Source organism: Carica papaya, chromosome 5 (genome assembly GCF_054855325.1).
Source record: "Carica papaya isolate Zhongbai chromosome 5, ASM5485532v1, whole genome shotgun sequence".
Taxonomy (NCBI): Eukaryota; Viridiplantae; Streptophyta; class Magnoliopsida; order Brassicales; family Caricaceae; genus Carica; species Carica papaya.
In genome coordinates, this window is record NC_142313.1 from 4,718,099 (window position 1) to 4,737,407 (window position 19,309).

The 19,309-nt window shown below is 33.8% G+C and overlaps 1 protein-coding gene and 1 non-coding gene across 2 annotated transcripts; both read left to right on the forward strand.

The window, feature by feature from the left end:
* The first annotated feature begins 114 nt into the window (after positions 1–114).
* LOC110819545 (Pyridoxal phosphate (PLP)-dependent transferases superfamily protein) lies at positions 115–10,266 on the forward strand. The gene is made up of 10 exons (XM_088219603.1): positions 115–255; positions 498–630; positions 773–820; positions 2,049–2,177; positions 4,150–4,209; positions 4,946–5,102; positions 6,013–6,119; positions 6,333–6,391; positions 8,773–8,881; positions 9,581–10,266. Exons 2-10 carry the CDS (start codon positions 568–570, stop codon positions 10,028–10,030), a joined length of 1,182 nt encoding a protein of 393 aa, XP_088075729.1. The 5' UTR covers positions 115–255; positions 498–567; the 3' UTR covers positions 10,031–10,266.
* An 802-nt stretch (positions 10,267–11,068) lies between these two features.
* On the forward strand, positions 11,069–11,140 carry TRNAP-UGG (transfer RNA proline (anticodon UGG)). Its single transcript has one exon. It is a non-coding gene; the product is annotated as a tRNA-Pro (tRNA).
* The last annotated feature ends 8,169 nt before the right edge of the window (positions 11,141–19,309 follow it).

Genomic DNA, 19,309 nt, shown 5'->3' on the forward strand with positions numbered 1-19,309 from the left:
TCGACGCAATGCTCAAACACGAATCACGAACATGTGCTTGTTTGCTTTCCGTTCTGCGGCTAATTTGTCTTTTTTCCTTAGTTTTCTTGTATGAAATCCACGAGGAGAAGATCTAGTCTACGCTCCCCCAGGAAACGGGTCCATCTTCTTCTCATCCAAAGCCCGTCACTCACTTTTCTCTTCCAAGCAACCCAGCAAAGACCCCCACACTCTCTCGCACCCTCAGGACCCGGAGGACCCTCCCGGAGATTCTTGGTCTGTAATTCTCTTCTCCCTCCTTCTCCTGTCTTCTTTTGTTATTTTTTTTTAGAAACTCCTCGTCACGTCTTCGGTAAATGATACGTGTTGATAATTTTATACACGTCGGGTATAATATTTTATATCTGCTCCAATTGTGGGGGTTTGTTGAGGCGTGCGTAACTCTCTATCTTGTAGTTGAAAAAGTTGCTTTCATTTCCCTTTCTTCTTTTCTAATTTTCGATTGTGGGTTGGGGTAGGTGGGTTAACTTTCTTTATCACCGTGAGTTTTTCCTCTGTGGATTTCGCTGAGTGTGGGTGTGAGCGGAAATGGGTTCCTTTGGAATGCTCGCGAGGAGAGCTTTGGAGACTGATATGCCAATCATGGTTCAGGTATATCTAAGTATTGTCTGGGTTTTTGTTTTTTTGTTTATATTCGTATGAAACATTTATATGTATGGTTGTTGCTATGCGTGAAAATTGTATTGGGTGAAGTTATTTTTAGGTGAATTTATCTGGGATATGGTTTGTGCAGATACAGGAATTGATCCGAGGAGCAAAGCATGCTATTTCACTTGCTCAGGTTTGTTGTTTTGTTTTTAGCAATTTTGGGTTCTGTGTTTTTCTTATGTTAATTTGATATGAAGATGGATGGACGCATTGGAAACAGAGATATAAATGGTCTGTTTTCCAGTATCTAGGCATGATTTTTTTTTTCTTTGGGTTATCTGAGCAATTAGGACCATAGAAAATGGTGAGAGCTTTGTTTAATGGCCTGAATAGGATGCGTTTGATGTCATATTTTTCTTTCTTGGTAAAAGTGCTTTGCATTGGTTCAAGAGAGAGTTTTTGACTCTGTTTCTCGTTTGAAAATGTTTTTAGTTTTTAATGCACACACATATAGACACATGGAAGAACATGTGATCTTTGAAAACAGAATGAAAATAGCGTTTAGAAAATGAAAGTAAGAAGATGATGAGTTTAAAGATACTATAAAGTTGCTCCAATATTTTTTATAAACGGTTCTTTTTGTTTTACTGAACGACTGCAAACATACACACATAATATTCATGTTATTATGCATTAGCCTGTATGTAGGAATCAAAAATTAAAAATTTCATTTACCAAAGAGCGTCTCTAGTTATTTTACATTTTTGTAATGGGCTTTCAGTCTTTTTCAACGCTTTCAGTCTTTTTTTAATACAAGGGTATAAGAAACTATTGAGAAACTAAAGCTAATGGGTACATTATATTTTTTACAACGCATTTCCGTGGATGATTTAAGCATATATAGCTGGAATTTCTTTAACTTTCGGCTTAAGCAAACAAAAAATAAGATGAGAGAACATTGGATGTCAAAAACTAGTTGCCATATTAATGTCCCAAAATTCAGAAATGGTTTTATTTTCTTATAATAAGAACCTGACTTGAAGTTCCAAGGTAAGATTATTAGGAGTTGTTTGTGAAGTCCTTAAATCTCCATCACTTTTTCCAATCACCTGAAGTTGAGGCAAGCACCGGCAACACATATTTTCATATAGTTATTATGAAACTCTAGCATGATTAATTAGTTTTTACTATCAAAGAAGAAAGTTAGCGAGGCAGGGTTTGCCATTCTGGTTCTAATTTTCCATGTATACCTTGGTTGATGACATTTTTTTTTTGAGAAAATCTTGGTTGATGACTTACTTTGACAATATTGCATTTGCTATTAATCCGTGTCAGAGTTGGGGTGTTTTAGTTAAATGGTTTCAACAAAAAAATTCTTGTATCAGTGCCCATCTTATTGACTCCAGTTTCTGATGAAATAGGGAGTAGTTTATTGGCAACCACCAAAACAGGCATTGGATAAGGTGAAAGAACTTGTATGGGAGCCTTCAATCAGTCGTTATGGTGGTGATGAAGGTCTTCCAGCACTAAGGGAGGCCCTGTTGAAGAAGGTAGACATTTTAAACAGCTTTATCAAAATTTCTGTTTAATGATCAACTTAGTTCTTGTAGTTTGTATTCAGTAGTTAATTGCATGGCATGGGTAAGCATGTTTGCTCCTTTTCCCAATACTGAATTCTAGTAGTGTAATCTGGTATACAGGTTGGCTTGAAGGCTAGTCCAAGCTAAATCATGAAAGTAGAAATGGCTCCTAAAAATCTAAGTTGTTCTGTCCTTCTATTGAATATCTCAACCTGAGGTTGCACTTGTTTGATTGATAAGTTTGATGAGTTAAGTTGGATTAATTGCTTTGTGCCTAAATACAATATGGATTGGTAACTTGTATATGCTTGTATCATTAGCATATGTAATGATGAAAATTTCTTATAAAAGCTAAATAACTAAAAATATTTAGATTTTCTTTGACATAATTTGGTACCAGATGAAGTAACTTGCAAACTATATGGTAAAACATCAAGTTAGCATGGGTTGAAATTTTCGTTTCCTCATTTAAAAGGAAAAAGAGAGTGCAATTGTTTGTGAAGTTAAAAATTACTCTGCCCTTCCTAAAAAACACACATTCAAGATCAAACCATATTTCTCCTTATTTATGTGCAAAATTGCTATCTGTTGAAGCTGATCTTCTTTCGTCATTTCCAGCATAATGCTACATATGTTTTTAGAAAGGTCAACTGCTTTGAACTTATAACCATTCCCATGTAAAGTGTGCCTTCTAAGATTTCACCAACTAATTTCATTAACCTGCCTGTGAAGTCATGTTGAAAGGAGACTGGTGCTTGAAAGATACTCTTTGTCTGGAGAGTTGTGAATTTTGTATTTCTAAAATCTATATCCGGCATCTAGAAAGTCAAAACCCTGCCACTTAGAGTAACCCTTGTAAGTGTTTCACCAACTAATTGTACTAACCTGCCTCTAAAGTAGTTGTATTGATCTGAAATTGGTGCTAGAGAAGATACTCTGTGTCCAGAATGTTGTGAGTGGTGAAACTGTTTTGAAATTTCTAGTCATGCTAAGCTTCTATTTTGCATTTGCATCAAGAAAACAAGTTTTCTGTTGGCTGAAAACTATTCAAAGCTTCTGTTTCAGTGTTTCAAGATTGAAATGTTTTTGTCCTTATTTCTGTAAAAGGCGGCCTTTGCTGCAAAGTATTATCTGTTTCGGCTGATGTTTTACCATCGTCTCTGATTTCTCGATCCTGATGCTGTATCTAGCTCTTAAACAGTTATGTCTTCAAAGCCACCTCATGTAAAGTACAGTTTCTAAGATTTACCAACTAGTTATGTTGACGGGGCTATGAAATTGTATGAATCTGAAATTGATGCTCAAGAAGATACTCTTTGTCTGGAAAGTTGTTAGTTGCAAAATCTCCAACAGGATGCTATGTATAGCTTCTTAGATAGGTCAAATGCTTCAGAATCAAACCACTGGTATGTAGAGTGCTCGTTATAAGATTTCACCTGCTAATTCCTCACTCAACTTCTTCTTTGGTGTTCAGAGGCTAGAAGACTCTGGGATTCTTTTTTCAGTCTCCTTTATTTGTATTGGTTTGTTTCAGGTTCTGTTGCTGGCAATTTTGGCCTTGGTTGTGATTATGCACTTGTAAATTTAATAAAAAATTCTTCATTCTCATTCTTGTTTCTAATTTTTGGGTTATTTGGAAAGAAGGGAATATGAGAGTTTTTGAGGGTACTTGCTCTCCTTTTGACAGGATTAGAGATAACTGGTTCCACACCCTGAATATTTGTTTACAGGGCATGCTAAGCTTGATGACCTGGATTTTTCTAACATTGTAAATTTTCTCCTTTTCTCTCTGAAAAAAGAAAAGAATTCACCAACTAATTATGGTAACCTGCCTGTGAAGTAGTTGTATTGGTCTGAAAAGGGTGCTCTAGAAGATACTCTCTCTGGAAAATTGTGAATAATGAAAGTGTTTTAACATTTCTAGTTTTCTATTGTCTTGCAGTTGCGTCAAGAAAACAAGATAACCAAATCCTCGGTGATGGTTACTGCAGGTGCCAATCAGGTAAGAGTGATTTCTAAATTTTATTTTGTTTTATTGCGTGGAAGATCCATATAGATTCCTCAATCCAACAAGTATTAGGTTTTGAAAAGATCAATGTTAAATTGGATGAGAAGCACTATTGTGCTTGATTAGTATATATTGAGTGTTTCTTTTACTTTCTCATTCTAGATGCCTAATATGTAATTCAGTTGTCAATATCTGTGCATAGAGTCAAACTCTTGTGGGGCTCAGATAACAGAGACAGAATTTCCTTTGTAATATGAGAATAAATATTTCCTGGGCTTGCTGTCTGAGTATGTCATGTCCTTAGAGATAACATTTAGACTTTTCAATAACTGATGTGGTTGAACCTTCAAATCTCTCAGTTGCATGTATATATGGAAATCTTTGAATTCTATGTTGGAAATCTGTCTTATTTGTATGTGTGTGCAGATATCACATGCTTGTGTGTTTCTTGTATTCCTTTTGTTTGCATCCTTGCATGTATGGTTGTTCTGCTAAATGTGATAAAGGTTATGTGAGTATAAAGCAAGCAGTCTTTTAATATTAGTTAACATATTGCGGTTTTCCTTCAGAAAAAAATAAATTTGATATTTAGGTGTTTGAACCTTCTTGAAATAATTGTTTACAGTATCGTTGATTTGAAACACACAACTATTGCTTACCAACTTCATCTTTTTACCTTATCTCTCTTTGTTTAAAGCGCTGGTTTATCTCTTACGTGTTTCACTTGCAGGCATTTGTGAATCTTGTCCTTACCTTGTGTGATGCTGGTGATTCTGTGGTTATGTTTGCACCCTACTATTTCAATGCCTACATGTCCTTCCAGATGACAGGTGTCACTAACATACTGGTGGGTCCTGGTCACCCAAAGACTCTCCATCCGGATGCAGGTATGAAGTTAAAAGCTCTTCATTCTTCAATATTATTTTTATATCCGAACTTTTTGAGCAAGTGGTTAGGAGTAACCTATAGGCTATATTATTCTCCATGTTCTTTTGATATTTGAGAAGAAAGAGCCACTATAATTATTTAACTTGAGGTGCAATGAGTTTTTTGAAGTAACTGTTTTGAATGTTAAGTTTAAACTAAATTATTTTGTAGCTTGGTAGACTATTTGAGTTTTTTATTCTGTATCAGGAGAATTCTCTGTTTACCAAATACCGGTGACATTTTTTTTTGTGTAGAAAGGCAGGGGGTTACAAGAAAAGTAGGATTAATCAGTATAGTTGGGTGACCCAGTACTTAGTGAGTTATTGAGTGCAGGGCCCACCTCCACCTAAAGGAGGAGAAGGCTGATCACTTTGGTCAGGTAGACTGTTCCCAGAGGAATAATTAATCATTTTTGTTCCTGAAGTTCTATCACAAATCTGGAACCTTAAAGTCAGGGGTTTTGTGGGGATTTGTTTTCGATATCCCAAAGTTACAATCCCAAATCATAATTTGCTAATTGGTTCAGCTTTTTGTGCCCTTTATTCCTTATAACTTGTTTAGATAGATTTTTCATGGATGTAAGCATTCTATAAGGTATTTTAGAGTGTTCAAAACTCCTGCAAGATTGGTTAGTATTCCAGAGCCATTTAAGAACGTGTTCCAAAAAGCCTGCATAAAAGGGTATGTTTGTCCAGTTTTCTTTACTATTTTAGTTCATCACACTTGCAAAAATGCATGGTTTGTTATGTTTTTTAGTTCATCACTAGTTCTATTCTCTAGTTACTGCTTGTTATAATTAAGAAAGTGGCTACAGGATACACATTTTCTTCTCTCATTGCACCACTTAGTAGCCGTTGTTTGGACTTTCAGATTGGTTAGAGCGGACACTTTTGGAAACAAAACCAACACCAAAGCTCGTTACTGTTGTTAACCCTGGCAACCCATCTGGGACCTACATTCCAGATCCTCTTCTTAAGGTGACTCTCTCTCTCGCTCTCTCTCACTTCTGACTAAATATATGTTATTTATATACATACACATGCATGCACATAAAAAGGTAACCATAGCAGTTGACTTGTCTCTGTATTAAAAAAGGGAAGAAAATAGGAATGTTTTGAGAATGTGTTGATTTTTTCCCTTCTCTCTGCTTCAAATGTTATAGTAATTGAAATATTTCTTACTTTGAATAGAGGATTTCAGATCTATGCAGAGATGCTGGTTCTTGGCTTGTTGTAGATAACACGTACGAGTAAGTTTCTTAGTTTATAATTTGATACATTTTATTGGTGGTCTCTTCTCATTTTGATCTTGAAGATAATCATATATCATGGCAATGTGTTGAGATTATTTACTTTCCATGAAATTATTGATGGCATGTGAGCATTGAAGAATGGAGGTAATTTTTGAATTTTGTTAATTCTATGAGCATCACCTCTGTATTAGGGCTATGCACATTCGTCTTTCTTCCCTTCTTTGTTTACGCAAGCTAGCTCTTTGTAGTCTTTTCTTTATAGAGTTGACATTAAACTTCATTTTTTAGTTTAAACTACTGTTTTTAATCTTTTTGAGAGAAAAAGAAACATCATCAAGAGGCAACAAAGTGGTACTACCAGAATTTCAGAAGTTAAAAATCAATCAGGTTCCCCAGGTTCTCACATGAATGATTGAATTCTTTGTCAACAAAATGCTTAGGGAGTGGAACCTTGTTTGTTTATAGCAAAAGGAGAATGAATGTCTTCAAAAACTCACCTTTCTCTCTTTCCAAATGACCAAAAAATGAACATGGGAATGAAAGTACAAAGGTTTCTCCTATATTTACCAATAACTACAAACTCTAAATCACCACCAAGGCTTGTTGCGACCCATCTGGAAACAACCTAAGATGGATTGAGAAGACTTAATGCAGAATCCCACAGTAGCCGCTGAACATCAAAGAAGTAGATGGTTGGGGCAGAGGGCAGCATTGATGATGGTGTTTCTTGTTGTACTTAGGTTTGTCCATTGTGAGAATGCTGGCCCAAGCAGCAGCTTCCGCACAGAAAAAAAAAAAAGGCATTTGAGTTTTTTTGGGCGGTGGCAGGGGCACCAAGAACATACTTTGTCAATGGACCATGCAGGGCAGTCATCCCTTGAATTAAGCACCTGACACGTAGTCAAAAAAGCCATCTGTGTTCCCTCATTAAGTTTTTGTTATCGGACTTTGATTAACAGTATGAGCCGTTAAAAGAACCCAAAGTTCTCGTAGAGTTTAAAGTACTCAAGAAATTTATCAATAATTTTTTGCTTATCCTTTAATTCAGATTGCTGTTCTGTTTTTATACAAGAAAACACAATTGCTACCAAGAATAAATTGATCATGACTTACCTGTTGAAAGTAACTATCCTCACATCTAGAAACTGCTTTTGCACTTATCTTAATGCTTATTTTTCCATTAAATTAAACTAGATAAAGTAATAACAATACTGTTCCAGCAGCCATATGTGGTCCCAGCAGCCATGTGGCTTATAAGATCTCTGTACTCCATCATCTCCCTAATCATTGAAGTTTCAGAAAATTAGATGTTCGAGGACTGAATTGTCTGTAAAGTTAATCTTACAACTTCACTAACCTCCACTTCCTTCCCCTTGGTCGAAGAGAATATTGAAGTAGTGAACCCGAAAGATTTTCACCACAACACCTGTTCTCCTAAAAGCCACCTGATATAAGGGTAAAGTAACTTATCTGATGTAGGGTAAAGTAAGTTATTTTGCCAACTTAAGGATTTGAGGTAAACTAGAAGTGGCACAGATCAATACTTCGGGTAAAGAAGAGATTCTTAAATATCGTATTGATTGATTGCATCTGCAGATAAGTTATCAAGAAAAGTCATGATAAGTTACTCACTGAAGTGTTATCTCAAAAGTAACTGCTTAAATTAATTTTTTTTTTAAATAGTGCTTAAATTAAAATCTTAATCTAACTAGATTAGAGAATCCTAATACAGCACTTAATACTTAAAGAAATTTTGAACTGTGAATAAAGTCCTAATATTACTCTTTATAAATAGACTCCTGACTAATAAGAATGGTTCTAGATTTAAAAGAAATATATTTCCTAATCTGTTTAGAGAAACTGAATTGGGTCCATTCTGCATCACCACCATTCGCCTTTTACCACCTTAAACATGATAAGCTCCATAAGGGGATTCCATTCCCTTCTGATCCACCTTCACATGCTAGTTCGTAACAGCAATCTCCTCTGACCACTATTTTCAGCCCCATATCTAGTCTGGATCACTGCCCTTCAAAGTTCAAAACTACTGTTAGATATTGGAACCTGCACCATTGAGTGAAACACAAAAGTTCACTGACAGTAATATGATTTTACTGATTTAAAATACATATGTAGTTAGTTGATATATTGACTTTCTTGGAAGGTTTAGACAATACTTTGCAGGGATATTCTTGAATAAACTCGGAATTGCTGGTCATTGTTGGTTGTATTTTCTGTTGCAATGAAGATTTTCTTTTCAGTTGTCGGCTTGTAATACACTTCTATTTCTGCTGTGTATTTAGATTGATTTGTCAGCTGCATGGTGTGTAATAAGGAAACTTCATAGTGTATATATGAACTTTCATACTTACCTTTAGGTATTTTATGTATGATGGGCGGCAACACACCTGTTTGGAGGGAAACCACATAGTAAATGTTTTTTCCTTCTCAAAAAGTTATGGAATGATGGGATGGCGAGTTGGATATGTAAGTAACTATCTGTATTTCTTGCATTTGTTAGCACTTATTTTGGAAGATTAATTTTTTAATCTTAAGTAATGATTGCATAATTTTTGAGTTCTTTCTGCATTTCTTGCATTTATTAGCACTTATGTTGGAAGATTAATTTTTTTGCCTTCAGCAATGATTGCATAATTATTTAGGATTGCTTCAGGATTCAATTAAGTGGAGTAAATAGTCCATTATTTTCTTTGCTAAGTTTTGGATTCATCTTTTTTTCCCTTTGTATTAGTATTGATCTGAAAACATGTAGTGTTATGGTGGATAAAACTAGATTTTTATTGTTTTAGCGAACACTCTAACCAAGGATATTTTTCTTTGTCTGGAATCAGTATGCATACGATCCAATGCAAATCTGACTTGCTTTATATGCATATCGTCATGCTTCAATGTATATACATTTTCTTCCCTATGGCATTCTTCAATCAGCTGCTTAATAGTTTTGTTTTTTTCTGAAATAAAAATAAAGTATTATTATGCACAAAAGTATCAAAGAAATACCGTCAATATACAAAATAGTTACAGATCAATCAAATGGTCTATAACTAGTCCAAAATCTCGGACGGTGTGTACAAAGGGTGCTTAATAGTTATTAACATGTAGTTTAATCATTTATTTATTTCTTGTGTTGGAAGATAGTCTTAGCCAAATAATGAGATTATGCAGATAGCGTATCCCTCTGGAGTGGAAGGCCTTGCAACCCAACTCCTCAAAGTTCAAGACAATATTCCTATATGTGCTTCAATAATTTCACAGCATCTTGCCCTATACTCCCTAGAAATGGGACCTGAGTGGGTCACCGAACAAGTGAAAGATCTTGTCAAGAATCGAGAAATCCTTCTGGATGCACTGTCCCCATTGGGAGCAGATGCTGTGAAAGGTGGAGAAGGAGCCATTTACTTGTGGGCAAAGCTTCCTAAACAATATGAAAATGACACTAAAGTCGTCCACTGGCTCGCCCACAGGCATGGGGTGGTTCTGATCCCCGGAGCTTCATCCGGTTGTCCAGGATTTTTAAGGATCTCATTCGGGGGCCTAAAAGAGGACGACTGTAAAGCTGCAGCGGAGAGACTGAAGAGAGGGTTGGAAGAATTGGTAACTGATGGAATGGTTTAGTGTCTGTATTCCCTTCATGATTGATTCAGAACTGGGGAAATCAAATTTGCCAGTTGATTGAATAAGTTCCCAGCTGGTTCATTTTAGTAATTTTGAAGGATTATTATCTGCCCAGATAAGTTCCATGAGATTGGAACAGTAGCTTCTAACAAATGTATGTACAAGTTACAAAGTGCATTGATAGATGTTAATTACATATAAATCCCATTGTTATAGGCAATGATCTTTTCAAGTTATGAGTTTGTTCGAGTTATGATTTTCTCGTCTCGCTATTTGGGTCAGAATTTTTGTCTTAGATCTGGATCTACGGTGCACGAGATTGGATTAGAACTATGAGGACAACATTCTCTAGTTTGGATGGTGAATTTAATTATGTAAAATTTGACTAGATTCCCTTCAAAAAAAAAATGAAAATTTAACTCTATACTTACAAAGGTTTATGTGATTTACTCTTTATTTTCACTGGGTAGATTTGATTTTGATAGATAAAAATACTAAATGGTCTTGAAAATCCTATGAATGAAGTTCAATTTATGAAAATGGGACTGGAAATATTTTTACTTTTGAAGAATTAAGGAAAAGATTGAGTAGATAATTCTTTTTTGTCTTTATATATCTTGAATGAAAGATGTTCTATTTTTACAGCAGAAAAGTCTTTGTTTTATACCTGTCCATTCTCGTCTTATCTGTGCGCACTAGAAGGCAGAGGAGCTCAAAGACATTTTTAGTGATGTGATCTTTTCTTTTCCTTTTCAGAGAAAGTGCATTGACCTTTCAAGTTTCATTCTCACAAGTTTAAAATTTTGAAAATTGTTTCCGTATAAAATGTAACTCTGATCCGTTTGAATTTTAAAATAAGTTGTATGAAATGGAAATATGTACATACATATATATATATATATATAAGTTTAGAAGATAAAAGGAATTAAATCTAGTTTTATAAATAAAATTCTGAAAATTTTTATTTGAAGTTGAAAACCTGATATTCGAAGGTTTTTTATTCATTAAATTTATTGTCTTAGCTAGTGATAGCAAGAAGGGCATTTGGTCTAGTGGTATGATTCTCGCTTTGGGTGCGAGAGGTCCCGAGTTCGATTCTCGGAATGCCCCTTTTTTGACCTATTTACAAAGCCCATTAGGTTCGTTTTATATGTATATGTTTTTTTTTTCTTTCTCACAGTGAATAGAATATATATTAAAAATAATATCTTAAAATTTGAAATTTGGGCAAGACGTAGAGAAAAATGGTTCTAATAACTAGTATGAATAATTTATCTTCAATATAATAAAATTAACTAAATTGTTTTTAAGTAATTCCATAAAAAAAATGCTTATATATTATTATAAACAAATAATACCATTTATTTTTTAATTGAATAATTATTATTTTTAATAATAAATTATGGATTTCAATCAAACTACACTAACTTTTTAATATAAAAAGTTAAATTATAATTAATTTTATATTAATTGATCAACGAACCATATGAATTTTTTCTTAAAATAACCAAACATTTACAAATTTTCTTAAAGGTAATCCAAAAAAAGAACACCACTGAATATATTCACTACACCATTGTATATATGTATGTATGTATGTATGTATGTATATGTATTCCACGACAAAAGTGTATAAGATACAAAAACTAAAGATGGTATCTGTGTGCATTCAAGGAATAATATATGAAGAAAGTGTAATGATGAATTGATAAAAAGTATGTGCTTCCCATCTCATGTAGGGAACCTTTCTTTTTTAACTTTTTTTTTTTTTTTTTTTAAAAAGAAACTTTTCCAATTAATTAATATTTAATCACCAAATTCCAATATATATATATACACACATACATACATATTGGTGATGACTAATGACGTAGGCATCCACTTATATAATCATCTTTCTCACTGATTTTTCTATAAATTAAAATTTTATTTATATATATAGAGATATATATCAGTCCAAAAAATTTTCTATTCATTCGTGCTTGCCCAGTAGATCTTGTCGATAAGATTAAAAAGATTTCTTGAAGAACGGGATTACTTTTTTTAATTAATGTAATATATATAATATTTTATAAATTAAACAAATTTTTATATATAAACCCTTTTTTAATTAAAGAAAATTATTTTTTCATAATAAATAATAAATTCGAATAATATTATATTTTTATTTTATATTAATATAAAAGAAAAAAAGAGAAGCCTTGTAATTATTATAGTTTTCTCATTTAAAAACACAAAAAAAAAAAAGAAATCTAAAGAGAGCTGACACTTTGTCTGGCTCATATGGCTTGTTTGTTGGAAGGGAATCAAATCCTTTCCCTTCTTTAAAAACGCTTTTTCATTTGAATTCTATGCTTATGTATGTATATACATATGTACCTACATATATATATAATCCTTTCCCTTCTTTAAAAACGCTTTTTCATTTGAATTCTATGCTTATGTATGTATATACATATGTACCTACATATATATATATATATACATGTATGTGTATAAGTTGGTGCATACAGTGTGGGTCTGGCTAACTTACTTTGTATGGGACAAAAGGCTGCTATAGTGACTGGCTGGTTTATTTTTACACCAAATATGGATCTTGAATGATTATAATTATGATCTTACTAGTATAAGTCATGTTCAATCATCATTACGTACAGTCTCTGCAGCTTGTCTTGTATGGTAGGTGAAAAAAATTTGTATACATTTACCCATTTAGAAACTCCTAAAAATTATGCATACCCATAAACATTTATATATTATATCAAAATATATAAACTACCCATATCATTAAATTATATAGTTATAATAAAACAAAACTCTATGATACAACCAAAAATTATGAATGTCTCTAGGAAGATTGGTTTCCATAACCACAATAGATTATATTTTTTTGTACACTATTAATTTCATCTATTTAAAACTTAACAGTCAATTATTAAATAAATCTTTTAATTTTAAAGTAAAATGGTACACGGTATCATTCTACTTGATCGAGCAATGGTATTATTGTACTGCAAATATCAATGGTTTACCATATATATATATATATATATATGTGTGTGTGTGTGTGTGCGTGTGTACTGAAATGCAGCAATATCAAATAAACCCACATGTAGTTTTAGTAAATCTCTGTATGCAGAAGCTGTAAGCTTGTGATTCCTGGGACCAATTGATTCACATGAGTGATCTGATCTGGTCGGAGAAAAAAGAAAGGGACGAAGATGATCACATGGAGGTTAAGAATCTGGTGGGGGCCATGATCAGTAGTCACTTGTTAATTTCCAACTTATTGATTGAAATCAGAGGGCCACCCATCATCTGCCACATCTTAGGAGACCAGGCTCTCAGTTGGAAAACACTAAGCTACTGTGGTTCCCACCAATATATCTTATTTAAGTATACAATCTAAATATTAGAGTGATTTAGTGATTAAGATTCTTTTATACTATATATGTGAAAGTTAAAAGTTTAATTTTTTTAAAAAAATATATAGTTTATTACTTAATTAGTATATTATAGATTAACGATAATTAATCTGTAATATTTAATTTAATAAAAACGATAATTTAATTTATTGAAATATTAATAGAATTACAACGGATAAAAAACTTGAAATAATTTTTCTTTAATTTAGATTGTATAAATATAATATACTTTTCTAGTTTAATTAATTATTATCTTTTTTTTTTTGTATGGAAAAATATTATCAGTAACTTGAAGCTTATCTTATCTTATCTTATATTTAAAATAGTTGAATAAAAAAAAATATAGCATAATAATACTATAATCAAATAATGACAATGAAAGTTAAATTAGTAATGATTTGCTACCAACAACAATAATAATAATAATAAAAATAAGATAATAGAGGTTATAATAATATAACGAAAATTGTTAAATAGTGATAATAAATAATCTTAATAATATAATGCAATATTCGGACCCGAGATTAACTTTAAATTTTAAAAAATATATAAAAATTTAATTTTGAAATTAATAAAATTTAATTTAATGTGAAATTATGAAAAAATAAGTTGATGACGAAATTAAAAATAATTTTACAAAAAAAAAGTAAAAATTTAGTTTCAAATAATGTTTTTGAAAGAAAAATCGGAAGTTGGGGGTTAGAATGCAACTAAAAAAAATTGCGCTACGTAGGACTGCCCAATGAATAGCCTCGACGAACTGAAGCATGCCGTGTGGCAAGGCACGCTAACTCGGTGCCACGCGAGAGGCCACACCCGCGATCAGATGACCCAGAAGTGTTTCGCGTGCGTGAACGGTCCAGATCCGTTCCCTCCTCAAGCATGATCGGACGATCACGATTAAATGCGATGAACGATTCAGATTCCTTCCATCTCTAAACGCGATCGGACGGTCGAGATCAAACGCGATAAACGGTCCAAATTAACGTGAGACGAGTATAAATATTTCGCATCACACAAAACCCAAGTTCTACCCGCCAGCCTCCCACCGGAGAAGCAGAACCAATTGTCGAATAAGGGAGCCACCCGCCGCCGCACCGGAACCACCTTCGACAGCCACAAAAAAAGTAAAAATTCTCCTATCCATTTGGAATTTGATTTTGAGCACCTCCATGGCCAAATCGGAACAAAAAGAATGGTGAATGAGCTAAAAACTGCAGATAAAGTCCGGCGGCGGCGCCGCGGGCAAAACTCGAAATCTCCTCTGATGAGCTCCTTCCCTATTTCCGTTTCATGCGAATTTTTTTACCATTGTGTTCACTGTTTTATTTTCTATAGGTTGATCAAAGAAAACACTCAGCTGCGAAGGTGAGCTGGCAGAGCCACTGCACTGAAAAATTCTGCCACTAGTAGGTTTCTGTTTTTTGATTTTTTTCGGCCAACCGAATCCTTCCAATATGTTTTCTCGCATGGATAGATATAAAACCAGCCAAAACTAGAAAAAAATAGTTGAAAATGATTGGTCAAGGATTACCAATGGAACCGGAACCGATTAGTCATTTATTTGTTGTTTTATGTAACTGATTGTTGAATTTATAACTTTAAATACATGATGATATACTGAAATGATTGAATGATTTAGTTGTGTTTTCTTGATATATATATTGCTTATCTTGCGTGATTTACGGTTGATTTGTGAAATTGATAATTAATATGCAAAAGGAAAATTGTTTGGTCATGTGAATTAATGAATGATAGTCTTATTAGATATTCTGGAATATGGTGGATGGACTGGGTACATAAGAAACCATACTGTAAACGTTACCTCATACCAGACGAGGTATCGACAAATAATATTTTTTACACTCATACCAAACGGGGTATGGGGACGACCCGATTTACCATCATATCGGATGGGGTATTGAGAGATAATATTTTTGGCACTCATACTGGACGGGGTATGGGGACAGCTGGTTAATTGACAATATTGGATATTGGTTCACGCGTAGTGGAACATCCCTATGAGCCCCTAAGGATACCAGTAGACAAATAAAAATGGAAAGTTATTGTTATAACTCAATTGAAAATAAGATTAGGATGTTATTTGAATTATTGTCTTTATAGGTCGATTTTAAAAATCTCGCAATGGTAAATATATGCAATAAATAGTTTTTTATGATAAATAATTTACTTAAATCAAGAGTTTCGTTGGTTGTTTTTATAGTTTTTACCAACATTCAGTTTCTGTATCAGTGAGTAGTGTAATATTCTTACTGGGTTAGTATAACTCACCATTTCATTAATTATTTCAGATCAAGAGGACAAAGATCCATATCCCGATCAATAAGAGAGTTGTGAATAGTTTACCACCCGATCTCCCTTCAAAAGCTAGTGAAGGTCGTCCTAAAACGTTCAACAAATAGCCTTTTATTATTGTTGTTGTAACAGCCCCGGTAATTCAAAATGGAAATTATATTATAAATATTAAATGCGGAAACGAGATCAAAATTTCGGTTAACATCCCTTACACGGAAACCAAAAATGTACTTAAAATATAAAAGATTAAACTAACTAAGAGAGAAACTCGAAAATAAAACTATGAGTATGACTACAGAGTCTCTAGGCATCCCCTTCGTCGTCCTCCTGTGGAACGGGCTCGGGAACCATGTCTTCATGATCTGAAATGGTTAAATAAGGAGTGAGCTACACTAGCCCAGTAAGAACATCACGATATCTCCCCGTCACGGAGGTAAAGGTGGGTAGAAAAAACACAAAAGACCAATGGAGCATGATTTGCAACAAATCCTTTTATTTATGATAAAACCTTTACCATCCACTTACCTCAGTGGAATTCATGAAACAATATAAGAAAACAATAACATTATCACAATCATGGAATAATATAAGCTGTAAAACATAGCACTTATCACGCCTTTTGTAATTCAATCATTATACAACATATCATTTTCTCATTTACCAGCCTACTAGTATCCATGGGGGTCCCTAGGGGTCCCGTTACCCGTTAACCTTTAACATTCATAATCAGTTTCCAGGGCCGTCCCCATACCCCGTCCGGTATGGGCGCCAAAACAATAAACCTCAATACCCCGTCCGGTATGAGGGTGAAACGGGCCGTCCCCATACCCCGTCCGGTATGGGCGCCAAAACCATAAACCTCAATACCCCGTCCGGTATGAGGGTGAAACGGGCCGTCCCCATACCCCGTCCGGTATGGGCGCCAAAACTATAAGATCTCCATACCCCGTCCGGCATGTGAGACCACAATCCCGGTAGGGTTCCCTACGGACCCGGTCCGTCCACCATCTCCCAGGATATCTAGTCAGGCTGACCCCATCATACAATTATCAGTCTACACAATGTTTCATTTTCCTTTTCCTCAATAAGCATCATCAATTCACATTTAAACAAGCAAATCGTAATTCATGCCGAACAGACAACATACAGTATCAGTTCTTCAGTCATTCAACCCATAATTAATAAAACAGTAATATATGCACTCGAAACTATAAAATGAACACATCAAACCCTATAATGCATTTAAAGCTGTAAAACAGGCCAAATAACAGTAAATCATCAATCACACTAGACTCGGGCTCCATTAGCAACCTTAAGCAATTTCACACATGCGTTAATTCAAGAAATACCGTTTTATCATTTTGAACTTTAATACCGTGATAGGAAATAGAGTGAGGGGTCCTTACTTGTTTTCGGGATCCGAATACGATTCACAGTGCGCCTACAGGCCGTCCCTAATTTTCCCCGAATTTTTTCCGGGGAACTGAAACACACTAACGGTACCTGCACGTGTTCCAAAAAAAACCTAAATTAGGCCCAGGTCCTCTTTCGGCCCAAATCGCAACTCCGGCACGGCGGCTCCGTCGTGCTCCGGCGACGGCGCCGCCGCTGGCAGCGGCGAGTCGCCTCGGGTTGGCTGTTTTCGGCCGAATTCGGCCACACTCGCATCGGTCCCTGTGAGAAAACAACCCTAGGGCCATCGGGGGGCCAAAAAATCACGGAAAAACGGAGCTTACCGGCGGCCCCGTTTGTGGTCTGGTGTGGGGGTTCTATTTATAACCCCTTGCCCTTTGATCTCAGCCGTCCATTTTGTTTTAATATGGGCCGTCCGTTTTTGATTAAATCTGGGCCGTCCGTGCGATTGTATCTGGGCCGTCCGATCGCGCCCATGCGGATCGCCAACGTGGCCCATTCAGGAGCGACGTGGTCTTGCCACGTGGCAGGCCCCGGTTGGCCGGGACTGCTGACCGGGCCTGCTGACGTGGCTGCCGACGTGGCTTTTTTTTTTCCTCAGTCCGGGCGCTACAGTTGTACCCTTATTGACCATTCTAAATTATTGTGTAAGGAATATAAAGTCTAAACTCTATTATTTCGCTTCTGCACTTAATTTATGACTTTATTTTCTTTTAAATTGCGGGACCTTTACATATAATAAGATGTTAATAGCAATAACGATAATTTTAATAACTGCAACAATAAATACGATGACAACGCAATAATTATAGTAGTAATAATAGTAAATAACAACATTAATTAAAATGATAATAAGAGTGATTGTAATAATAAAGAACAATGGTAACCATGAGACTAACAATATAAGTGATAATAACGATGGTGAGTATATATTATTATTTGACGATAATTATGAAAAAAAAAATGAATCATATGAATTGTTGTTTCAATCCTTTAAAAACATTATTGAGATGCATAGTATAATGTTTGGTACAAAAAGTAAGAAAAATTCATGCATAATTAGTCAATTTATCCAATATTTATGCTTTTTTTTTTAAATTGGAAAATAATATTTGTTATGTGTAATTTAGGAACATGTCATTTTAGCTACGAAGTTGGAGTAGTTCACTTTTGTCAATTTTGTTTGTAACATAAAATTGTTGGAAAAGAAAGGCAATATAAATAATTGTTTATTTGTAAAATAAAAAGAAAAAGGTAAGTTTATAATTATTTTAAGTTAAAAAGTGAATTTTTTTTCTGTTATTATCTTTATAAAATTTATTTATTAAAAAAATTTTAAGATAAAATCATAAGTTTAATGATTAAATTACAAAAAGATAAAAAAGATTATGATATAATTAATTGATAGTTTTTTAAAAAAACTTTAGTGATAAAATCATAACTTTCCCTTTTCCATTATCTCCATACTCCAGTAGTGGGATTTAAAATTATCTTTTAATTTTTAAAAATTCCCAATTTTTCTCTTTGAAAATGACCCTCCCCTAATTTTTCTTCTTTATTTTCTCCCCCAAAATAGAAGTTTTTTTCTCTCTTAATTGTCCTCATGCTTATCCCAATAATATTTCAATTACCAAACTGGGTAATTAATTATCATGCTTATTTTTTTATATAATTTGTAATAAAAAATAATACTATGATTATTTTATTTATAAAATATATGTAAGATGAATGATATATGAAAAATAAAAAGTGGGACCCTTCTTTTTTTTTTTTTTTTTTTTTTTTTACTTTTTTCAAATAGTGAGGATTCTCATTTTCAGTACCTTATGGGCCCCACTTTTCTTTTATTTTAAATCCTTTACTTACCCAACTAAAACTCAATCATTAACATCCACTCTTCTCCATTTTCTTCATTGAATTAAAAAGGGCATACGAGAAAAATAATTTCTAAAAAACACGTGTCTTAAAAAAAATATAGATTTAAAGAAAATTAATTAGTTAAATTTTGTATTAAGCAATAATTGAATTTATAATCACTAATTATGTAAATTAAAACATTAAATATTTATTTAAAAATTTAATTATTTTTAAACAGGGAAAGTCTTTTGTACGTACAGCGAGTGCG

What these genes read in the sequence shown, in the direction of transcription:
- LOC110819545 (XM_088219603.1), top strand. Translation starts at nt 568, where the DNA reads ATGGGTTCCTTTGGAATGCTCGCGAGGAGAGCTTTGGAGACTGATATG. An exon ending in TTACTGCAGGTGCCAATCAG is followed by an intron (nt 4,210 to 4,945) that starts GTAAGAGTGATT and finishes TTTCACTTGCAG; the next exon opens with GCATTTGTGAATCTTGTCCT. An exon ending in GTTGTAGATAACACGTACGA is followed by an intron (nt 6,392 to 8,772) that starts GTAAGTTTCTTA and finishes ACTTACCTTTAG; the next exon opens with GTATTTTATGTATGATGGGC.